We start from the raw sequence: 22,124 nt of genomic DNA on the forward strand, positions 1-22,124 counted from the left end.
CATTCATTCTTGTTACTGTTTTTTTTTTTTTTATAGGCACATCAGTTCGGGGATTTCTCAGAAATTATTAACCCTTTCACCAAATTAATACCTAATTTACACGGATCATATTTTGCTTTTTCTGGATCAATGCAGCATGAAAATAATAGATTGGACTTGATGGAATTGGTCTTAAGATGTATCAATATACTGACAAATATGCGGAACCCCTTAGATTCAGTTTCTTTGTTATCGCCCCCCCCCCCCCTCCACTGTGTGATATAGAGCTCCATATAGGTCACCTCAATACACTACTGGTCACCCAGGTAAACCGGCGCTCTCCTTCTCTTACCCACAGGCCCTCATACACACAAGGTTAATTATCATTATATTACTGATCAGTTGCAGATTTCTCCCCTACAGATTTGTTTCCAGTCCCCCGTGGTACTGCACCAGTCTATATGGTCCTCCTATTAATAAAGCAATAGATCATACGGGTGACCCGGGGTCACATGACAGTGCGCCATTATAAGAGACCGTGCACACCAGGTGGTGGTGGATTACACACCTGCTTGTTGCATGCTTGGTCCACGGATCCTTACATTCATGGTAGATCCCCTAGGGGTGCTGCTGAGCTCAATTATTTATGTTTACTAATTGCTACTGATTAAAAGGACTGAAACGGTGGAGCAATAAACCGAAACGTGAACGAAATGCAGAACTGCGTAATCAAGGCTGATAGAGGAGACGGGGCCCAAATCACCGAGTACTCACCCCCGACCCCTGCTCTGTGCATCATCATAATGTGATTATAATCATTACATAATTATTATCTATCTATCCCCTATCTATCTCATATCTATCTATCTATCTCATATCTATCTATCTATCTATCTATCTCTCTATCTATCTCATATCTATCTATCTATCTCCTATCTATCTATCTATCTATCTATCTATCTATCTATCTATCTATCATCTATCTATCTATCTATCTATCTATCTATCTTATATTTATCTATCTATCTCATATCTATCTCCTATCTATCTATCTATCTATCTATCTATCTATCTATCTATCTATCTATCTATCTCCTATCTATCTATCTATCTATCTATCTATCTATCTATCTATCTCTCTATCTATCTCATATCTATCTATCTATCTATCTATCTATCTTATATTTATCTATCTATCTATCTCATATCTATCTATCTATCTATCTATCTATCTATCTATCTCCTATCTATCTATCTCCTATCTATCTATCTATCTATCTATCTATCTATCTATCTATCTCATATCTATCTATCTATCTATCTATCTTATATTTATCTATCTATCTATCTCCTATCTATCTCCTATCTATCTATCTATCTATCTATCTATCTATCTATCTATCTATCTATCTCATATCCATCTATCTCATATCCATCTATCTCATATCTATCTATCTTATATTTATCTATCTATCTATCTATCTATCTATCTATCAATCTATCTCCTATCTATCTATCTCCTATCTATCTATCTATCTATCTATCTCATATCTATCTATCTATCTCATATCTATCTATCTATCTATCTATCATATCTATCTATCTCATATCTATCTATCTATCTATCTATCTATATAATATTTATGTATCTCATATCTATCTATCTCCCTATCTCCTATCTATCTTATATCTATCTATCTATCTATCTATCTCATAACTGTCTATCTATCTCATATCTATCTATCTATCTATCTATCTATCTATCTATCTATCTATCTATCTCCTATCTATCTATCTTATATCTATCTATCTATTATTTATCTATCTCATATCTATCTATCTGTCTATCTATCTATCTCCTATCTATCTCCTATCTATCTATCTATCTATCTATCCATCTATCTATCTCCTATCTATCTATCTATCTCATATCTATCTATCTAATATCTATCTATCTATCTATCTCCTATCTCTCTATCTATCTATCTCCTATCTATTTATCTATCTATCTATCTCCTATCTATCTATCTATCTATCTATCTCCTATCTATCTATCTCCTATCTATCTATCTCATATCTATCTTATATCTATCTAATATTTATCTATCTCATATCTATCTATCTATCTATCTATCTATCTATCTCATATCTATCTATCTATCTATCTATCTATCTATCTATCTATCTCATATTTATCTATCTATCTATCCATCTATCTATCTCATATCTATCTATCTATCTATCTCCTATCTATCTATCTATCTATCTATCTATCTCCTATCTATCTATCTATCTATCATCCATCTATCTATCTATCTATCCATCTCATATATATCTATCTATCTCCTATCTATCTATCTATCTATTTCATATCTATCTATCTATCTATCTATCTATCTATCTATCTATCTATCTATCTATCTATCTATCTATCTCCTATCTATCTCCTATCTATCTATCTATCTATCTATCTATCTATCTATCTCCTATCTATCTATCTATCTATCTATCTATCTATCTATCATCTATCTATCTATCTATCTATCTATCTATCTATCTATCTATCTATCTCCTATTTATCTATCTATCTGTCTCCTATCTATCTATCTCCTATCTATCTCTCTATCTCATATCTATCTCCTATCTATCTCATATCCATCCGTCTGTCCATCTGATATACAGCTGCAGGAGATGTTGACCATTGACACTTGTGTGTGTAATGGCTGAAGTGTTGAGTTGCCGTTTGCTCTCTGTGTATCTATGATGTTATATGATTATGTTATTATACATGATCGCTGTATCCGCATGTTAATGTTTATTACGCTGTTCTAATAGGATATTTCCCCCATTATTCCTAGTCGATACCGTTGGATGTTATTGTTCCCATCTTGTCTGTTATTATCTGTTACTCCTGTTCTCTGATCATGTAATCCGTCTTCGGTGCCCATGTTGTACCGTGTTCTATTACTGACAGGCCTCATCCTCCTTAACCCATTCCTTGCTGACGCCCCTACGTCCCTCAGCCCTTTTATTGCGTTTTATTTTTTTAGAAATGATCCAAAACCACCATTTTTACAGCGCCCTGGGTCTGGTGCCACAGCCGCTCCACAGCGATACCAATTGTATGTTGGAGCCGGCGCCATAGAGAGGAGCTCAGGAGGTTTTAAGACGTCTTAACTGTTCCAAGGAAACAAGAGAAACCTTAACGGGCAGCTTCCTTGTCTGCGATTATGGAAGGGAACAAGGAAAACGTGATGTAATAAGCATTTAACTCTTGTCAGGTCGCGCTGCCGGTCCCTGGGCATTAATACAAGCTGCTTATGGAAATGAGGTGCTATCTGGGCTGTAATCTGTTCAGCCATTACTACGAGAGCGTCTTTATCTGCCGGCCACATAATCTGGTTAAATGTTCTGCCTTGTAAAACTCCGGCTCAATTCCACCTTGGGGAATATGGATTTTCGGTCTGAGTGGTTCCCATGTCGGGAATCCGTGCAGCGTTTTTGTGGATGAAAGCGTGAACCCGGCCTCGGCATGCAGGCCCCTGTGTTTCTGGGGAGGCGTCTGTGCTGAGCGGGGGTGTTGGAGCTGCTCGCCGCCCTATTCACGCTGCTGCTCGCCGCCATTTAGTTTTGTGATAAAAGTCTTTAAGAACTGAATAGCGGGCGAAATAAGATCTCGTCAATGTCATGGAATATACAAGGCAGGTCCTTAGATCCCGGCTGTATAAAGGGGGCTGCTGACTCCGGGAGCGAGATACAGTGCGCGCTAACAAATCCGGAGGTTGTGCAGGGCTGGCCTCGGACGCTATTAAAGGCAGAGTACCCCGCTGTGCCGACTTACATCACAAAAGGGTGTGAATCGGAGGGAGTCAGAGAGGAGGGTGGAGGGGCTCGTGCCTCAGCATGCCATGCCTTTATGCCATCACAGGAGAAAATTGCTAGGGGGGAAGAGGAGGTGGGCCCTGTCACGGGGAGGAAAGGACCAGCGATTGAATGCCCAGCTCTGCTCTAAGATTTTACCCTCCAAAAGAAGCAACGAAGAACATAAAGCCGTGGGTCCGGGTATAACCGAGCCTAGAATGTCGCCGGCCGGGCAAAAAGAAATGTAAAAAGTTAGAAAAAGAAACTTCTTGGAGGCCCATTATGGTCACTGCTGATACCCTGCGGTCTGGAGGAAACCTCGCTGCATTAATCAGTAGAATGTTCGTTAAAACACTCCATCGTTTTTATTAAAAGAAGATCATAAAAAAGTGGCGTGACCGATGGAGAAAGTCACACAGTAACATCCTGGCTGGATGGGCTTCACCTCCGTTTCACTTGTGAGCTATTTATCATGTAAAGCGGACATATAGGATTTGAAAAACATGGCCGCTTTCCTCTGAAAACAGCGCCACGCCTGTCCGCAGTTTGGGGTATTTTAGCTCAGCCCCATTCACTTTTATTGACCTGCGCTGCAATGCCTCAATCAGCCTCCTCTGTTTTCAAAAGCAGCAGCCATGTTTTTTAAATCTTGGACAAGCCCTTTAAAAAAGTTGTTGTTTGGTGGCCTAGGTTAAAGGGCAACTCCGATGAAACGGCTGTAAAGTAACATCCGGATCATCAAATGGTCTGGGGGCTTTTTCAAAATCTGCTGCTCATGTCGCCGCTATCGTGACAAAATGATGGAGGGGTTCTGGTGACTTGTGGCTGTCGGAGGGAACATAATGATGTAATCACATGGTGCGGGTCAGCGAAAAGAGGATGTGGAAGAAGTTGTAGAACTTGGGACAGGGGGGAGACGCCGGGGATTGCTGATCATCAGGGAATCTATTAGGCAGATTTTCTTCCCTCTTCCAGTTTAAAATGCAACAAATGTATCAAACGTCACCCGATAACGATACATTGTCACATCCTCAGCTATGCCTGGATGGATGGAGTCACTCTGCTCTCCACCTGGCTACCGGAGTCAGATGATGGCAAATTGGACAACTTTGTAAAGAGTCGCAGCTCTTAATTCTGGCTAACCCCCCACCACCACCCACCACCCATTCAAACCGGCTCCGTCATGAGATTTTTTGAAAAGTGTCCTGAGAGACGTAATAGCTGCCTTATTGGGCAAAAATCAGTAGTAAATCTGTCTAATTTGATTGGCGAAAAGGCGCAACTTACGGCAGCCATGAATTGTGCCCCATCGTTCACTGACGGAGGATTAGGATGCACCTCGTATGTTTTGGCTACATCTGTGATACATTGTGCTTTATGTCCCCCTACCAGTCATTGACCGTCGGTGGAGATGGGGTCTCCTTCCCTCCTGTGACCTTCATATCAGGGAGCAGAAATTAGAGAATCGGAGAGAGAAAATGATTGTAAAATGTCGCAGCTCGCTGCCGGCCGTACGAGGACTTGTGTTTTTATGGGAGGAGCTGTATATTTTACGGGCCGCTCTCCCGGGCTGTATATAATGTGTTGTAAAACTTTTATTACATTTTTGAGGGGGGGGGTAAAAAAAAATAAAATTCCTCCGTTGTTTTTGGGTTTTGTTTTTGCAGCGTTCGCCATTCAGTAATAATAACCTGATAACTTTCTGATCGGCGCCATTCCTGCGACACAAAGTTTATGGAGGTTTTTATTTTATTCTCACTACTTTTGCAGCAGAAAAACAAAGTTTTTAAAGGAAAACAACTGACTGCGTCGCCGCCTTCTAAGATCCAGAGCGTTTGTATTTTCCTGTCGGCGGCGCGCTCGGAGGACGTGTTTTTTTGTGGGAAAAGTTGTAGTTTTTATTGGTACCAGTTTGGGGTACAAGTAACTTTTGGATTACTTTTTATTATGTTTTTGGGAGGTGAGCAAAAGAATAAATAGCCATTTTTAGGGCTTTTAGGCGCTAGTGTTTTGTTTTTTTTAACGCTGTGATATCGCTGTGTTTTTTTCAATGGGACTTTCTAGTGTTAAAATCGCATCGCACTAAAAACGCAGAAGTACAAACTTTAGATTTTTGTGCGATGCGATTTTAACACTAGAAAGTCCCATTGAAAAAATGTAGCGATATCGCAGCGTTAAAAAAAACCGCTAGCGGGTAAAAGCCCCCAGTGTTAGGTTTTAAAATTATTTTTACGGCGCAATAAATAAATCTTTTCGCTGTCTGCGCCATTGTGTGCTGGTTAAAAAAAATGGGGGTATTTTTTACATTTAAAAAGGGGTTTTGTGGAAAAACTGTGTATTTTCTTCAAACATTATTGAACCTTTTTGACGCTGTTTTTAGTCCCTGAATGGGGCTTGCAGGTTCGATCCTCCGATCGCTGGGATAGTACACCGTGCTGTCAGTATAAAGGCGTATTGGCCGTCTCCAAGGGGTGATGCAGCAGGAACGTCTATGAGATCATTCAGCGCAGGCGCGATATTCTATGTTTCTCATAACAATTCTGTCCCATTACTCAGTTATATCAGTTACTGGGAAAGCTGGGTGATAAGGCAGCAGTCGGTTCAGCTCTCCAAGACCCCTGAATCACATATCTGTGCATGAATGCAGTGAGACATCATCCATACGTTAATATCTATAACACACGGCTTGCGGCTCTCGGGAAGTTGGCACCCAGCTTTCCCAGAAATAGAGCGGCTATCTATAATGAGGATCACAGAGGGACTTACGTTACAGGAGATCTCCTAGGTGTATACGACCTTTAGTGGTAACTGCTATGGCGAAGCTTTATGACGCCATCTTGTATTTGCCGACTTGCGTTAATTAAATCTGTTTTTCTCTTTGTGTCTCCGCAGTCTAATAAAGTGCCAGTAGTACAACACCCTCATCATGTCCACCCTCTCACACCGCTTATCACCTACAGTAACGAGCACTTTACACCTGGGAACCCCCCACCACACTTACAGGCGGATGTGGACCCCAAAACAGGTGCGTACTCTCCGATTATATGAGCGTAATCAGGATTCAGGCCCCTCCGGCTACAACTTCTAAAGGGGCTTCCAGAGTCAGTCCTGTGTATGATGGGACTCGGGGGGTAATGGGCCAAAACGGTTCCAGACTTGTCAGTAAAGTTTCCTAAATACAAGGCTTTGATTTCTTATTCTGGATCAACCAGATAAATACTAGTTGCAGTCCCGTACATTCCTCTAATGCCCGACTGGAAACCGTGCCGGCGGCCATTGGAGAAATCTGGCGCAGAGTCAAGTTGACAACCTCAGTAATGGACTCCATTCCCAGGTGCCGGCTCTAGTATATCAGGGTGCCCACCAGCAGAGCGCCATTCTAATTTATCCATAAGCAGATGCCAGACTGTCAGATGCTAGATTAAAGGAAGCGTCGCTGGAGGGACCAAAGGCGCCAGAAGATTTGAACGTTTTACTAGTCAGTTTTTTGTTGCTGTTGGAACTTCAGTAGTTAAATATCCTGTAAATACCAACGGCGCCGTTGTCAGATAGCATTGTATTCGCCGCACTGCGATCTCAGTGGCCACGCCCATCACGTCCTGCCAACTTCAACAAAGGATTCTGGGAATTCACCTTCCGTGACCACGTTAATTTGGAGTGACTCCGCCCCTGTGGAAGGCAGCATTTCACACCAGCGATTGTATGGCGCACGTTTTGTTCATTGCGAGACGCACAAAATCACGCGGAAGTGGCGCCCCATGATGTGCGTTGGGTGTATTCACACCTGCAATTTTTTTAATCTCATTTTCCCTATGGGAGACAAAAATCGGACGGCGTGCCGCGCCGAGCGCAATACCATATTTATCCATTAAAAGTGCTTTAATGTTAAAAGAAAGAATGTGTGATGCGTTTTTCTCGCTCAGCACAAGTTTCTCGGATGGACATCGCATTCACTTGTGTAAATGCACTTTTTGAGGTCCCCCCCACCTTGTGTTTGGGGTCTCTTCCGCCCCTCCCATGATTGGGGTCTGTCCCCCCCATTTAAAGACACAGGGGGGGTGCAGCGAGTGCGATGTGTTCCCCTCCCCCCCTCTGTTCCCGTCTTAGCTGGGAGAGTTTTACAAATGATCTCTTTGCGCTGGATCTGGCGGTCCACCTGTCTTTTGTGCTCGCCGTGATCATTTATTTATGACCTCGCCAGCCGTCTCCTCCCTCCGCCTGTTTTACATCTCTTCTCCCTGCAGCTGTGTCTGTTTTATTCATGCGTTTTCTCGGAAAAAGGTGAACGGCAGAGAAATGACCTCACAGGGAAACATATTACAGCTGATTCATTATAACGCGGGGAGCCCGGGCTGCGGTGACTCCGGGACATTTGCCCACTGCTCCAGTTACGTGTAGCGAAGCAGTTTAGTGTGTTCTGCCATAAGGAAGGATTTTGCTGGAAAGTTCAGGTTTTTGTAGGAACACAACAGAACAGGTGAGACCATTGCTTGGTGTAATGCTTTACTAGCATTTGCATCGGCTCTAGCATCAAGATCTATAAACCCGGCTGCAGCGGCGGAATCTATAAACCCAACTGCAGGAGCGGAATCTATAATCCCTGCTACAGTGTTGGAATCTATAAACCCGGCTGCAGCATCGGAATCTATAAACGGGCTGCAGCGGCGGAATCTATAAACCTGGCTGCAGCGGCGGAATCTATAAACCAGCTGCAGCATCAGAATCTATAAACGGGCTGCAGCGGCGGAATCTATAAACCTGGCTGCAGCGGCGGAATCTATAAACCCAGCTGCAGCTTTCGGAATCTATAAACCAGGCTGCAGTGGCGGATTCTATAAACCCAATTGCAGGAGCGGAATCTATAATCCCTGCTACAGTGTTGGAATCTATAAACCGGGCTGCAGCATCAGAATCTATAAACCGGGCTGCAGCGGCGGAATCTATAAAGCGGCTGCAGCGGCGGAATCTATAAACCAGCTGCAGCAATGGAATCTATAAACCAGGCTGCAGCAGCAGAATCTATAAACCCGTCCAGCTGCAGCTTTCGGAATCTATAAACCAGGCTGCAGCTTTGGAATCTAAAAAACTGAATTCTGGGAAATGAGACCCCTATGGATGACAGCACTCACCTAGCAGAACATGCAACTGCTATGGGGCCTAAGGAACAGGGGGCCCAGCCCTGGCCACCTCCATCCCCTTTGCTTTTGGACAGGAATACCCTTTCCAGAAGGGGTGCGAATTGTCCTATCATCATAGAAGGCGAAACAAACACTAGCCCTTCTTTCCTAGGGGGTAAAACCTGTCAATATGGGGTCCACTCGCTTCTCAGTAGCCCTGATATATATTATCATAGGTTTTGCTTGATGTCCCTTGAATATGGGGCGTTGGCCGTCACTAAGGGGTAATATAGCAGGAACTTTTTGGTGTGTAAAGAATTTTGAGATTTTTTTTTTTAGTTGACAGAAATATTTTAGATTTTCTTCCGTTTCTTTCTGTGATTTCTCTGCCCGATGACATGTTGTTTATTTCTTGCTTCTTCTTCCTCCCCAGGAATCCCTCGGCCTCCTCACCCTCCAGACATATCACCCTATTATCCGTTATCACCGGGTACTGTAGGACAGATCCCCCATCCGCTAGGATGGTTAGTACCACAGTAAGCAGTTCCAGTGTTTTTACCTTTCTTCATTAGTTTATGTTTCCATGTCCAGTGAATGTCATGATAAATGCTGCAGACTGACATGTGGGGGTCCTTGTTGGGGTAGCGCTATTCTGTCCCATATCTGATGAATGTGATAGAACTGCAGAGTTTTCCGTATGTGGGTGTTTTATCTGCAGTAGCGCTGCCCCCACATAAAGAAGACTTACAAAGCCCTGTCTCAGGTACGGTCACCCCTGTATATAATGGTTGCAGAGGTCTGGTGGACTTCATGTGTGTGGGGGCTCAAACTGCTCCCTGTATGTTATGAGTGCAGTGGACCTACAGAGCATATTGCATGTGGTGGCTCTAATTGGAGTATCATCCCCTTCCCCTGTATCTGATAAATGCAGTGAACCTGCAGAGCTTATGGTATGTGGCTGCTATATCTGGGGCACCTTCCCCACTATATATGGTGACTGTATCTGGGGCACCTTCCCCACTATATATGGTGACTGTATCTGGGGCACCTTCCCTTCTATATATGGTGGTGACTGTATCTGGGGCACCTTCCCCACTGTATATGGTGACTGTATCTGGGGCACCTTCCCCACTATATATGGTGACTGTATCTGGGGCACCTTCCCCACTATATATGGTGACTGTATCTGGGGCACCTTCCCCACTATATATGGTGACTGTATCTGGGGCACCTTCCCCACTATATATGGTGACTGTATCTGGGGCACCTTCCCCACTATATATGGTGACTGTATCTGGGCACCTTCCCCACTATATATGGTGACTGTATCTGGGGCACCTTCCCCACTATATATGGTGACTGTATCTGGGGCACCTTCCCCACTATATATGGTGACTGTATCTGGGGCACCTTCCCCACTATATATGGTGACTGTATCTGGGGCACATTCCCCACTGTATATGGTGACTGTATCCGGGGCACGTTCCCCACTATATATGGTGACTGTATCTGGGGCACCTTCCTCACTATATATGGTGACTGTATCTGGGGCACCTTCCCCACTATATATGGTGACTGTATCTGGGGCACCTTCCCTACTATATATGGTGACTGTATCTGGGGCACCTTCCCCACTATATATGGTGACTGTATCTGGGGCACCTTCCCCACTATATATGGTGACTGTATCTGGGGCAACTTCCCCACTATATATGGTGACTGTATCTGGGCACCTTCCCCACTGTATATGGTGACTGTATCTGGGGCACGTTCCCCACTATATATGGTGACTGTATCTGGGGCACCTTCCCCACTATATATGGTGACTGTATCTGGGGCACCTTCCCCACTGTATATGGTGACTGTATCTGGGGCACGTTCCCCACTATATATGGTGACTGTATCTGGGCACCTTCCCCACTGTATATGGTGACTGTATCTGGGGCACGTTCCCCACTATATATGGTGACTGTATCTGGGGCACCTTCCCCACTATATATGGTGACTGTATCTGGGGCACCTTCCCCACTGTATATGGTGACTGTATCTGGGGCACGTTCCCCACTATATATGGTGACTGTATCTGGGGCACGTTCCCCACTATATATGGTGACTGTATCTGGGGCACCTTCCCCACTATATATGGTGACTGTATCTGGGGCACGTTCCCCACTATATATGGTGACTGTATCTGGGGCACCTTCCCCACTATATATGGTGACTGTATCTGGGCACCTTCCCTACTATATATGGTGACTGTATCTGGGGCACCTTCCCTACTATATATGGTGACTGTATCTGGGGCACCTTCCCCACTGTATATGGTGACTGTATCTGGGCACCTTCCCCTCTATATGTTGTGGCACTAATTATCATCCTTCCTATATCTGAAATGCAATGGACCTGCAGACGTTTGTGTATGTGGTGTGTCTATATTCGGCACCTTCCCCATATATGTGGTAATCCTTCTCTGAGGCACCTTCCATCATAATATGAGATGACCCTATCTGTGACACCTTCCCCCTTATATGTGGTGACCGTCCTCTGCGGCACCTTCTTACTACATATGGTGACCCTATCTAGAGCACCTTCCCCTTTATATGTGGAGACCCTATCTGTACTACCTCCCACCTTACTTGTGGTGACCCTATCTAGAGCACCTTCCCCTGTATATGTGGAGACCCTATCTGTACTACCTCCCACCTTACTTGTGGTGACCCTATCTAGAGCACCTTCCCCTGTATATGTGGAGACCCTGTCTGTGGTAAGTTCCCCTTATTTTTGGCAACCCACCTCTAGGACATCTTCCTCCTATATGTTGGCCCCATCTAACACCCTCCCCATAACCAATGAAAGCAGCAAACCTGCAGAACTTTTTGTATGTTGGAAGTTCATCGGTCCCCCCCCCCCCCCCCCATATCTGATGGAATTAATAAGACTGTAGACAGAACAGGTTGCAACATCATGACAAGAAGATAAATCTCCTCACCCCCTCCCCCGCCCACCCCTCGTCATTACACAGTCTCTGTCTTCTTGTGGTTAAGGGACCGATAATTTATTCAGAAATGACTGAGTCTTTCTCAAGATCTCCCCCAGTGCCGCTTGTTGTAATAATTAATTATTGTAACGAGCGGTGACTGGCGATCGGTTCCCCACAATAGTATTTGGGGACTTTCCCCCGGTAAATCTTGTCAACTCTCATTAATGTGACAAAAGGCTACAAATTAAGATCTGTTAATTTAATGTTTTCTCACCAAGATCTAAATAGCGGCAGGGACCCAGAGCGCCGCCGAACGCCTTTGATTCCCTGCACTTTATTTTGGTATAAATTTCCATTCATTATTATTTTCTTTGCCGCCGTAGCCCTCAATTAGTGTGATGGCTCCATTAAAGAAGCAAAGGCTTCGCCTTTAATTATCACAACAAAACACCTCGTTCCAGCCCGGAGAGAGGCCGATATTGACATAAGCCGGGGTTAGAAAATTTAATTAGCCGCCCGTATCAAATTTATGGCATTCATATTGTGGGCTTTGATCTGCGCCGTACAATCCCCAAGATTTTGGTCTTGATTAAATAAGAATGCTGGAATCTTATTTATTTATTTCCGCCTATTAGGCGCCATTTCTTCACTTTTTGTTTGTTTCTTTCCAAGGCAAGGTCAGCCAGTGTACCCGATCACGACCGGGGGCTTCCGACATCCCTACCCCACAGCTCTTACAGTCAATGCTTCCATGTCAAGGTGAGTCGGCCTTTACCTCCTGCTCCTAAACATGTGCCTGGAATGTATAATCTGTGTAATCTGATTCTGGAGAAGCGTAACACGAGGGGGTATCCAGAAGAAGCTGGTGGGCGGGGCATTACTCGTATCGGCATCTGTTCCTAGGTGAATGTCCGCCGAGCCCTACTGAGCCGGTACGCCGCCCGACACTGTTAGGGACGGTCGCCTTCGGATGCAGAGATTTGTTTTTGCCTATTTTGTGGTGATTCATTGGAACAACGTGCGGCTGGGAATGTTGTAGCCTTTGCCACGGCTCAGGGCACTCGGAAAAAAAAGGTGAAACGAGGGTGTCATGCCGGCTCTTGTCAAAAATCACTGAACACTTAGCGGGTTGTGGGCAGCTGCGCCACCATGTTGGACGAACCAGTCTCCTGTTTGCTGAGTCTCATGACACCCCCGACTCGCCCTCCGTGTTCCCCCGATTTGACTCAGTGTTACTTTTTTAATGAGTGTTTTGAACAGTGGCAAAGGAAACAAAATGTCGCCGCTGCACGGTGTTCGTACGAAGCCGCAAACACAAAATAGGCGAAAAAAACACTGGCGCTGAACAGGACCTTCCCCAACAGCATCGGCTGGCGTACCGCCACGGAAGGGCTCTGCAGACATCACCGAGCAGCAGACGCCGCTACTAGTAACGCTCCGCCCACCAGAAGGGGACTCCTGTTTCTTTTGGGTACCCCCTCGTATCGTGGGGTCTGATAACCCAATTGTGCCCCCAGATGCCATAATATAATCGATGTTTCATGTATTGTTTTACGTAGATTTCACACATAGTCCAGAAATGATCAGCAGATGGTAAATGTTGTCGCTCCGCGGTGTGACAGATCAGGCGGCGTGTTATTAGGCTCTGCTCACCTCTGCGTTCAGGTTTACGTTTTTATCAGGTTCGTCTACAATTCCATAAACAAATTCAAAAACGGACGCCAAGCTGAAACAAATGGAAACTCAGACTCCGCCTACACGAAAAAAATGGTGTCAAATGACGGAAAGCAGCCATTGACTATAATGGGTTCTGTCACGCTGCTCTGTTTGGGCTAGTGTAGGGAAGGAAGCCAGCCGGCCCCATTATAGTCAGCGATGCCCGGCCGGCCCCATTATAGTCAGCGATGCCCGGCCGGCCCTATTATAGTCAGCGATGCCCGGCCGGCCCCATTATAGTCAGCGATGCCCGGCCGGCCCCATTATAGTCAGCGATGCCCTCGAGCACCGCTGGTTCCAGCATTTGACGCCATTTTTTCTCATTGTTCTCGCTTTCCAGGACGGATCAGAAGAACACAAATCTGAACAGACTCTTAGTTTCTGTTATTTGTAATCATTGACCCCCATTTGTATCAGCTTGGGGTCGCCTGCATCTGCTTAACGGATACTTTTTTAAGTGTCATTTTTTAAAATTTGTTTTCTTGTACGGAAGAAAAACAGAACCATAAAATGAGAAGAATCGGGGCTCTCATTTGGGGTTCCATTTTCCTTCTTCGTTATGGGAGGAGAAAAACGGAATCCCTGATGAACCGACCTTCCTGTGCTGGAATCAAATGGCGCAGGAAGATCCCACTGAATATAAGGCGGTCAGCCGGCTCCTGTCAGGCCCTCCATAAAATAGTATTTCATCTAGAAGGTAATTCTGCATCTATGATGGGGACTACGAAGGAGCCTCTGACGCCGATGTGGCCTTCTGTTCGCATCCGTTCACCATTGACAACAGTGTAAAAAAAAGGCTGATTACCGCCAGGTTTCTGTTTTATTAGAAATAAAAAAAAGCCCAGATAGATAGATTCTGCTATTAACCATGAAGAAAAAAAAAGTAAAAATGTGACAGAATGGCCCCGAACCGCCACTAACTGGGGGCCCTAAAAACCCCATTGAAATCAATAAGAAATTAAATGTAAAAATGTATCTCCGTTTTTCTGGCCCTGTGATTGAACTGGAGACCAAAACCCCCCGAACACAGATGTGACCAGAGCCCAAGAGTTTATTTGGATGCTATATCTGATCTGCCTCTGGAGTGCTGTAGCAGCAGTGACACCTTCAGGTGACAACATGAACTACACTCTGCAGAGATGAGAAGATGTGCATAAGGCCTCGTTCACACGGACTACAAGATATCGCTACAAAACACGTGTATGTGAAGCCTGGGATTTCCAACAGGTTCTCTCAGGCTACACAACATAGCCATGACTTTGTGGCGATGACTTTGTGGCGATGACTTTGTGGCCCGTGTGGACGAGGCTTATTCTTCACATCTTTTCCTATCGTGAAATTGCAAAATTAAAAATGTCAAGAAATCATTGCTGGGTTTATGTGTATTTGGGTCTTTTGGGGTGTACAGTATTTGGGGATCTGATTCTGTTACTTTTATCTGTTGTACTAGGAACAAAAATGACAAAACTGTGTATAATATTGTCCCAAACCCAAGAGGGCAACTACAATGGGTGCAGAGGGTGGGGTTGTATCCGGGCCCCGGGGCCCATAAAGAGACCAGTACTATAAAGGAAGCCTTATAGCACAGACCCACAGATAATATGGCCGCCTGGACCCTCGCGCTCGCATGTCTATTATATATATATTACTTTGTTGCATTAATCAGGCTATAAATGACTGACATCATAAAGGCGGAAGATCCTGGGGAGAGATGTGTGATGGGGAGAGATGTGTGATGGGGAGAGATGTGTGATGGGGAGAGATGTGTGATGGGGAGAGATGTGTGATGGGGAGAGATGTGTGATGGGGAGAGATGTGTGATGGGGCGAGATGTGTGATGGGGAGAGATGTGTGATGGGGAGAGATGTGTGATGGGCAGAGATGTGTGATGGGGAGAGATGTGTGATGGGGAGAGATGTGTGATGGGGAGAGATGTGTGATGGGGAGAGATGTGTAATCGGGAGAGATGTGTGATGGGGAGAGATGTGTGATGGGGAGAGATGTGTGATGGGGAGAGATGTGTGATGGGGTGAGATGTGTGATGGGGAGAGATGTGTGATGGGGAGAGATGTGTGATGGGGGAGATGTGTGATGGGGAGAGATGTGTGATGGGGTGAGATGTGTGATGGGGAGAGATGTGTGATGGGGGAGATGTGTGGTGGGGTGAGATGTGTGATGGGGAGAGATGTGTGGTGGGGAGAGATGTGTGATGGGGTGAGATGTGTGATGGGGAGAGATGTGTGATATGGGGAGAGATGTGTGATGGGGAGAGATGTGTGATTGGGAGAGATGTGTGATGGGGTGAGATGTGTGATGGGGAGAGATGTGTGATGGGGAGAGATATGTGATGGGGTGAGATGTGTGGTGGGGAGAGATGTGTGGTGGGGTGAGATGTGTGATGGGGAGAGATGTGTGATGGGGAGAGATGTGTGGTGGGGTGAGATGTGTGATGGGGAGAGATGTGTGGTGGGGAGAGATGTGTGGTGGGGAGAGATGTGTGATGGGGAGAGATGTGTGATGGGGTGAGATGTGTGATGGGGAGAGATGTGTGATGGGGGGAGATGTGTGATTGGGAGAGATGTGTGATGGGGAGAGATGTGTGATGGGGGAGATGTGTGATGGGGAGAGATGTGTGATGGGGTGAGATGTGTGATGAGGAGAGATGTGTGATGGGGAGAAATGTGTGATGGGGAGAAATGTGTGATGGGGTGAGATGTGTGATGGGGAGAGATGTGTGATGGGGAGAGATGTGTGATGGGGAGAGATGTGTGATGGGGTGAGATGTGGGATGGGGAGAGATGTGTGATGGGGAGAAAAGAGGGAAATCCCCAGGTTTACGCCATTCACAACGGTTTATGTTTTCCATTCTTGGACCAGAAAACCGGAAATAAGCAGTTCCATTAACCCCTGAGGGACGCGGCCTACTTTGGCCATAAGGAGATTTTCATCTCAACTTCTCAAAAGCCACCACTCTTTTACATTCCTGCCGTGTGAGGGTCGCCCCTTGTGCGGCGGGCTGTAGTTTTTATTGGCGCTGTTCTTTGGGTGATATAATGTATTGTAGAACTTTTATACATTTTTTTGAAGGGCGTCGAGAAAAGACATTCTGCCATTGTTTTACTTCACAGCGTTATTCATACAGCACAATTGAGATGATGTATTTTTCTGCGGCTCGGTACGATTACGACAATACCAAAACTCTATAGATATATTTTTTAGCTTTTTTTCACAAATGAAACCCTTTTTATCTATTTAGTTTTTGCATCGCTGCATTGAAAGTCCCATTTTTGTTTTTCCGGGACGGAGCGCTGTGAAGGCTTTATGCATGACGGTTTTTATGCAGGATAACTAGTGTGTTCGGTTTATGATCCGGGTCGGCACGGGTGCAGCGATACCAAATGGGGTTTTTTATTCATTTATATATCTTTATAAACAAAGAGGGGATCGTGCACAAAACGTTGGCTTTTTAAATTACAATTTTTTTAGACATTTTCTTTTTTACAATTTTTTTCTTTTACATTGTAGGGGATGTGAACCTGTGATTTCTTTAATAATACATTGAAGTACTTATGTACTGCAATGTATTATTGCTATTAATAGCGATCACAGGCCGGGGGAACAATTGTTTGGCTATTGGTTGCTTTGGCAACCCATCGGCCCTCAGCGAATATTCTGCAGCGGGCTGATGACATCACTGAGGGATGCCCCTCGTCTGTGAAGCCTTTAAAAGCCGCAATCAACATTGATTGTGGTATATAATGGGTTAACGGTGGGGATTGATGTTCTCACTGATCCTCGCTGTCAGTCCTCATCTCTGCCATCCATAGGATGTGAGATTGGATTCATCTGCAGGAAGTCCTTCCCGGCCGGGATGTAAAGTCCCTGGGATTTCTATGGTGTAACTTCTCTCCCGTTCGCTTCAGTTTTCGTCTTTTCTGTCATTTTCATTTTTTAAACTGAGAAATTATTGCGGTTTTCAGCGCTATTTCTTCGCTTCAGAATGACGCAGCGCGCAATTATTAATTTTCCTTTACAATGAATTCAGTGGGAAACGGATGCGAACGGAAGGGTTTCTGTTTCTTCCACTTAATGGATGAGTCGCTGCACATCGATGGATCATCACAAACTGATGGCAATAACCGGTCAGCGAAGGGTCCGCTTCATTAACAATCCGGAAACCTTTCCAATAAAACCGACACTTAGGTTTACGATCCCACATCCGATTCTCATTAGTCTGATTTCGTTTTATAATTGCTCACTGACAGGTAGCCATGATGTGAACTGAGGCGTCTGTGCCCGCAGGGAGTGGCCAGATGGATACATTGTTTCATGTGACTCCAGTGTATAACACAATTGTATCATCGTCGTCCTGATGACAGTTGGCCCATGTAGGGAGTAATAACGGCCAGACTCACTGAAGGTGTGCAGAAACCCCGCTGGCCGATCAGCGAATCGCTGACAATGGCGGCATTAGGGTTACAGTAAAGTGGCGCATACAGGTTGGCAGTTACAGTATGACATTTCCATCCTGTATGACCTCTAATGACGGTTGGGCTACATACACTTTTCATCATCTTCAGCCATATTACATTTTTCCTGATACTTTGTTGCATCATAAAAGTCGCCTTTTATTTGAATTCTATGAACTGTTGCACAAAGTCTTAGGGCGCTATTAATTACCAGGCCGAAACCCCTCGTCCAGCGCAGCCCAGCAATCGGCTCTAAATCCTAAATGTTTGTGGCGCTCGTGTAACGGCACCGTTAGTGCTTTCCACCATTGACTGATATTAGCATATCTGAAATCGTTTTTTCTTATAGTTTAAGAGCCTGTGTGCCCCCATTGTGTAAAAATGGCCAAAATATGACATAATACTAAGGTAGATCATGGATATGGGATACGGTTATGCATAGAGAGCTAGCCCTGTGTAACGCGAGGGCTTAATATCTACACAAGCAGGGGTCAACCTACCGCTGGGGTATTGGTTCAGTGGGCCATAGACACAAGCAGGGGTCGAATGACCACTAATATACTGGTTCAGGGGGCCGTAGCTGCAAGCATAAGTTGACTGACCGCTGGGGTATTGGTTCAGGGGGCTGTAGACACAAGCAAGGGCCAATTGACCTTTAGGGTCTATAGACAAACACTCATTAAAGTGCAGGAAATTCAAAAACGTAAAAAAAAAAGCAAAACCTATATTGGTCTCTTAGGCCGAATTCACAGAAGTGTATATGAACTCATCCGTGTTGCATCCACAAAAAAGGACATTTTTCATCTGATTGTACTTCTGTATTCTCTATTTTTTGCGCCCCCGTTGACTTGAATGCTCAAAGCAGGCGAGAATTGTATATACTGTGGTCTTTTAAATATATACCTGTGAAAAAACGGATGTGTGAATTGACACATTGACTACTATGGCTTGGCAGTCTAGTCCGCTGTAGACTCGGACGGCACTTGGACTGGTATGAATTAGCCCTAATATAGTGTGTTCCTCAGTTCTGGGTAAGGGCCCCATGATCTTTATGGAGGGCCCCACAGCAGATTCCGTCATGTATATTACGGATCAGGCTGAGGCATATATAGTACTAGAGCGATGTACGGTATATGGGCTCTATAGCTCTGCCGGCAGCTGCAGGGTTAATGCATTGCAGCAGAGGTATGTTGCGGTAGGATTATTATTAGCGAGCGCGGGACACCTTGGGATTCTTTTTTTCCCCTTCCTTTTCGGGCTTCCATCCAAACTTGGAGGAATGAAAGGTGTCTAGTTAAAAAGAGTATACAGCAAATTAAATACATTATTGTGATAATGGGCTGACACAAGTACAGGTCCATTAGACAGATGACAGTTATGGGAATGCAGGCGCTGCACCCTGTTCTGTCGTCGCCTTTGATATTCATTCAATGCAGCGCCAGGGCCAGGGATTCTCAGAATTAAGTGAAGGGTCATTATACTTTAAACACCGTGGAGAAACCTAGATTGGCAATTAAACAGCACTTGCTGACACTCGCCGGTGCCACCCTGTGACCCCCTTTCGATTGAGATGTTGGAGCTTGGGGCCCTCAGCATGTTAAATTGGTGAAAGGCACTTCTCCTGACGAGGGCATCTCTCAAACCGTCTAAGCTTCAAAGAGAAGCCACATCATGTATAAACCATAGAGTGGGCGCAACGGGCTCGCGAAAAAAAAGCCCAGGCAGGAATAGATGAAATGTTACAAGTGTAGGAAGATAATGATAAATTCAATGCAAGCGAAGGGAGAATGGCTGCAGCCCATAAAGAGATGCATCCCACTGCTTATGCATGAAATCAAGACGGCGAGATGACACGCGCTCAAGAGAACCGTTTCAAAAAAAAAAAAAATCCCGAGGACGACAGAAGCCCCTGAGACAACGGGAACAAAAAAAAAATTAGTTGTCCCTAATAAGTCGTCTCATCATTATCTCCTGGCTCGGAGCCATGAAAGGAGACGGGCGCCTAATGAGCTGGATTATTTCAGGGTGTTTGGTGGGACATCAGCTCACCTTGGGAATAAGGAAACAATAGAACGCGCTTTGTATTTCCATGTAGCCAAATGTACCGTATGTATGGATCACACCGGGATGTGACAGATCATTAGAGACGCCGGCGACGGGATCGCTATCTATAGGACACATCTAGGATCCTCCTCATTTACTGCATTGTCTGCTGGGGTGCAGGGGATGGGCTTGGCATCTATAGGATGGGACTGGGCAACATATAGGAGACTCGTCATCTTTAGCATTGTCTGCTGGGGTGCAGGGGATGGGTTTGGCATCTATAGGATGGGGCCGTGCAACATATAGGAGACTCGTCATCTCTAGCATTGTCTGCTGGGGTGCAGGGGATGGGCTTGGCATCTATAGGATGGGACCGGGCAACATATAGGAGACTCGTCATCTCTAGCATTGTCTGCTGGGGTGCAGGGGATGGGTTTGGAGTCTTTGGTATTAAGGCCATGTAATCTACTGCATTGTTTGTTGAGGGTGCAGGCGATGGGCTCACTGTCTATAGAACGGGGCTGGGGAACGTATAGGAGCCTCATAATCTACTGCATTGTCTGTTTGGGTGCAGGCGATGGGTTTGGAGTCTTTGGTATTAAGGCCATGTAATCTACTGCATTGTTTGTTTGGGTGCAGGCGATGGATTCAGGCTCTATAGAACGGGGCTGGGGAACATATAGGAGCCCCATAATCTACTGCATTGTCTGTTGGGGGTGCAGGCGATGGGTTCAGGCTCTATAGAACGGGGCTGGGGAACATTTAGGAGCCTCATAATCTACTGCATTGTCTGTTGGGGGTGCAGGCGATGGGTTCGGGGTCTATAGAACGGGGCTGGGGAACATATGGGAGCCCCATAATCTACTGCATTGTCTGTTTGGGTGCAGGCGATGGATTCAGGCTCTATAGAACGGGGCTGGGGAACATTTAGGAGCCTCATAATCTACTGCATTGTCTGTTGGGGTGCAGGCGATGGGTTCGGGGTCTATAGAACGGGGCTGGGGAACGTATAGGAGCCTCATAATCTACTGCATTGTCTGTTGGGGGTGCAGGCGATGGGCTCACTGTCTATAGAACGGGGCTGGGGAACATATAGGAGCCCCATAATCTACTGCATTGTCTGTTGGGGTGCAGGCGATGGGTTTAGGGTCTATAGAACGGGGCTGGGGAACGTATAGGAGCCTCATAATCTACTGCATTGTCTGTTGGGGTGCAGGCGATGGGTTCAGGCTCTATAGAACGGGGCTGGGGAACGTATAGGAGCCTCATAATCTACTGCATTGTCTGTTGAGGGTGCAGGCGATGGGCTCACTGTCTATAGAACGGGGCTGGGGAACATATAGGAGCCCCATAATCTACTGCATTGTCTGTTGGGGTGCAGGCGATGGGTTTAGGGTCTATAGAACGGGGCTGGGGAACATTTAGGAGCCTCATAATCTACTGCATTGTCTGTTGGGGGTGCAGGCGATGGGTTCGGGGTCTATAGAACGGGGCTGGGGAACATATGGGAGCCCCATAATCTACTGCATTGTCTGTTTGGGTGCAGGCGATGGATTCAGGCTCTATAGAACGGGGCTGGGGAACATTTAGGAGCCTCATAATCTACTGCATTGTCTGTTGGGGTGCAGGCGATGGGTTCGGGGTCTATAGAACGGGGCTGGGGAACGTATAGGAGCCTCATAATCTACTGCATTGTCTGTTGGGGGTGCAGGCGATGGGCTCACTGTCTATAGAACGGGGCTGGGGAACATATAGGAGCCCCATAATCTACTGCATTGTCTGTTGGGGTGCAGGCGATGGGTTCAGGCTCTATAGAACGGGGCTGGGGAACGTATAGGAGCCTCATAATCTACTGCATTGTCTGTTGAGGGTGCAGGCGATGGGCTCACTGTCTATAGAACGGGGCTGGGGAACATATAGGAGCCTCATAATCTACTGCATTGTCTGTTGGGGGTACAG

General features: G+C 45.6%; 1 protein-coding gene across 34 annotated transcripts in view; it reads left to right on the forward strand.

Moving 5' to 3' along the window:
- The window catches only part of TCF7L2 (transcription factor 7 like 2), a 236,613-nt gene that overhangs the window by 192,967 nt on the left and 21,522 nt on the right, over window positions 1-22,124 (forward strand). For 26 of the 34 annotated variants that reach the window (XM_066601446.1, XM_066601450.1, XM_066601459.1 and 23 more), the window contains 3 exons: window positions 6,733-6,865; window positions 9,391-9,493; window positions 12,610-12,696. In XM_066601446.1, coding sequence (XP_066457543.1) covers window positions 6,733-6,865; window positions 9,391-9,493; window positions 12,610-12,696 — 323 coding nt within the window. The remainder of the gene's footprint in view (window positions 1-6,732; window positions 6,866-9,390; window positions 9,494-12,609; window positions 12,697-22,124) is intronic. The other 8 variants (XM_066601449.1, XM_066601461.1, XM_066601466.1 and 5 more) reach the window with 1 other exon arrangement.

This window comes from Eleutherodactylus coqui, chromosome 4 (genome assembly GCF_035609145.1).
Source record: "Eleutherodactylus coqui strain aEleCoq1 chromosome 4, aEleCoq1.hap1, whole genome shotgun sequence".
Taxonomy (NCBI): Eukaryota; Metazoa; Chordata; class Amphibia; order Anura; family Eleutherodactylidae; genus Eleutherodactylus; species Eleutherodactylus coqui.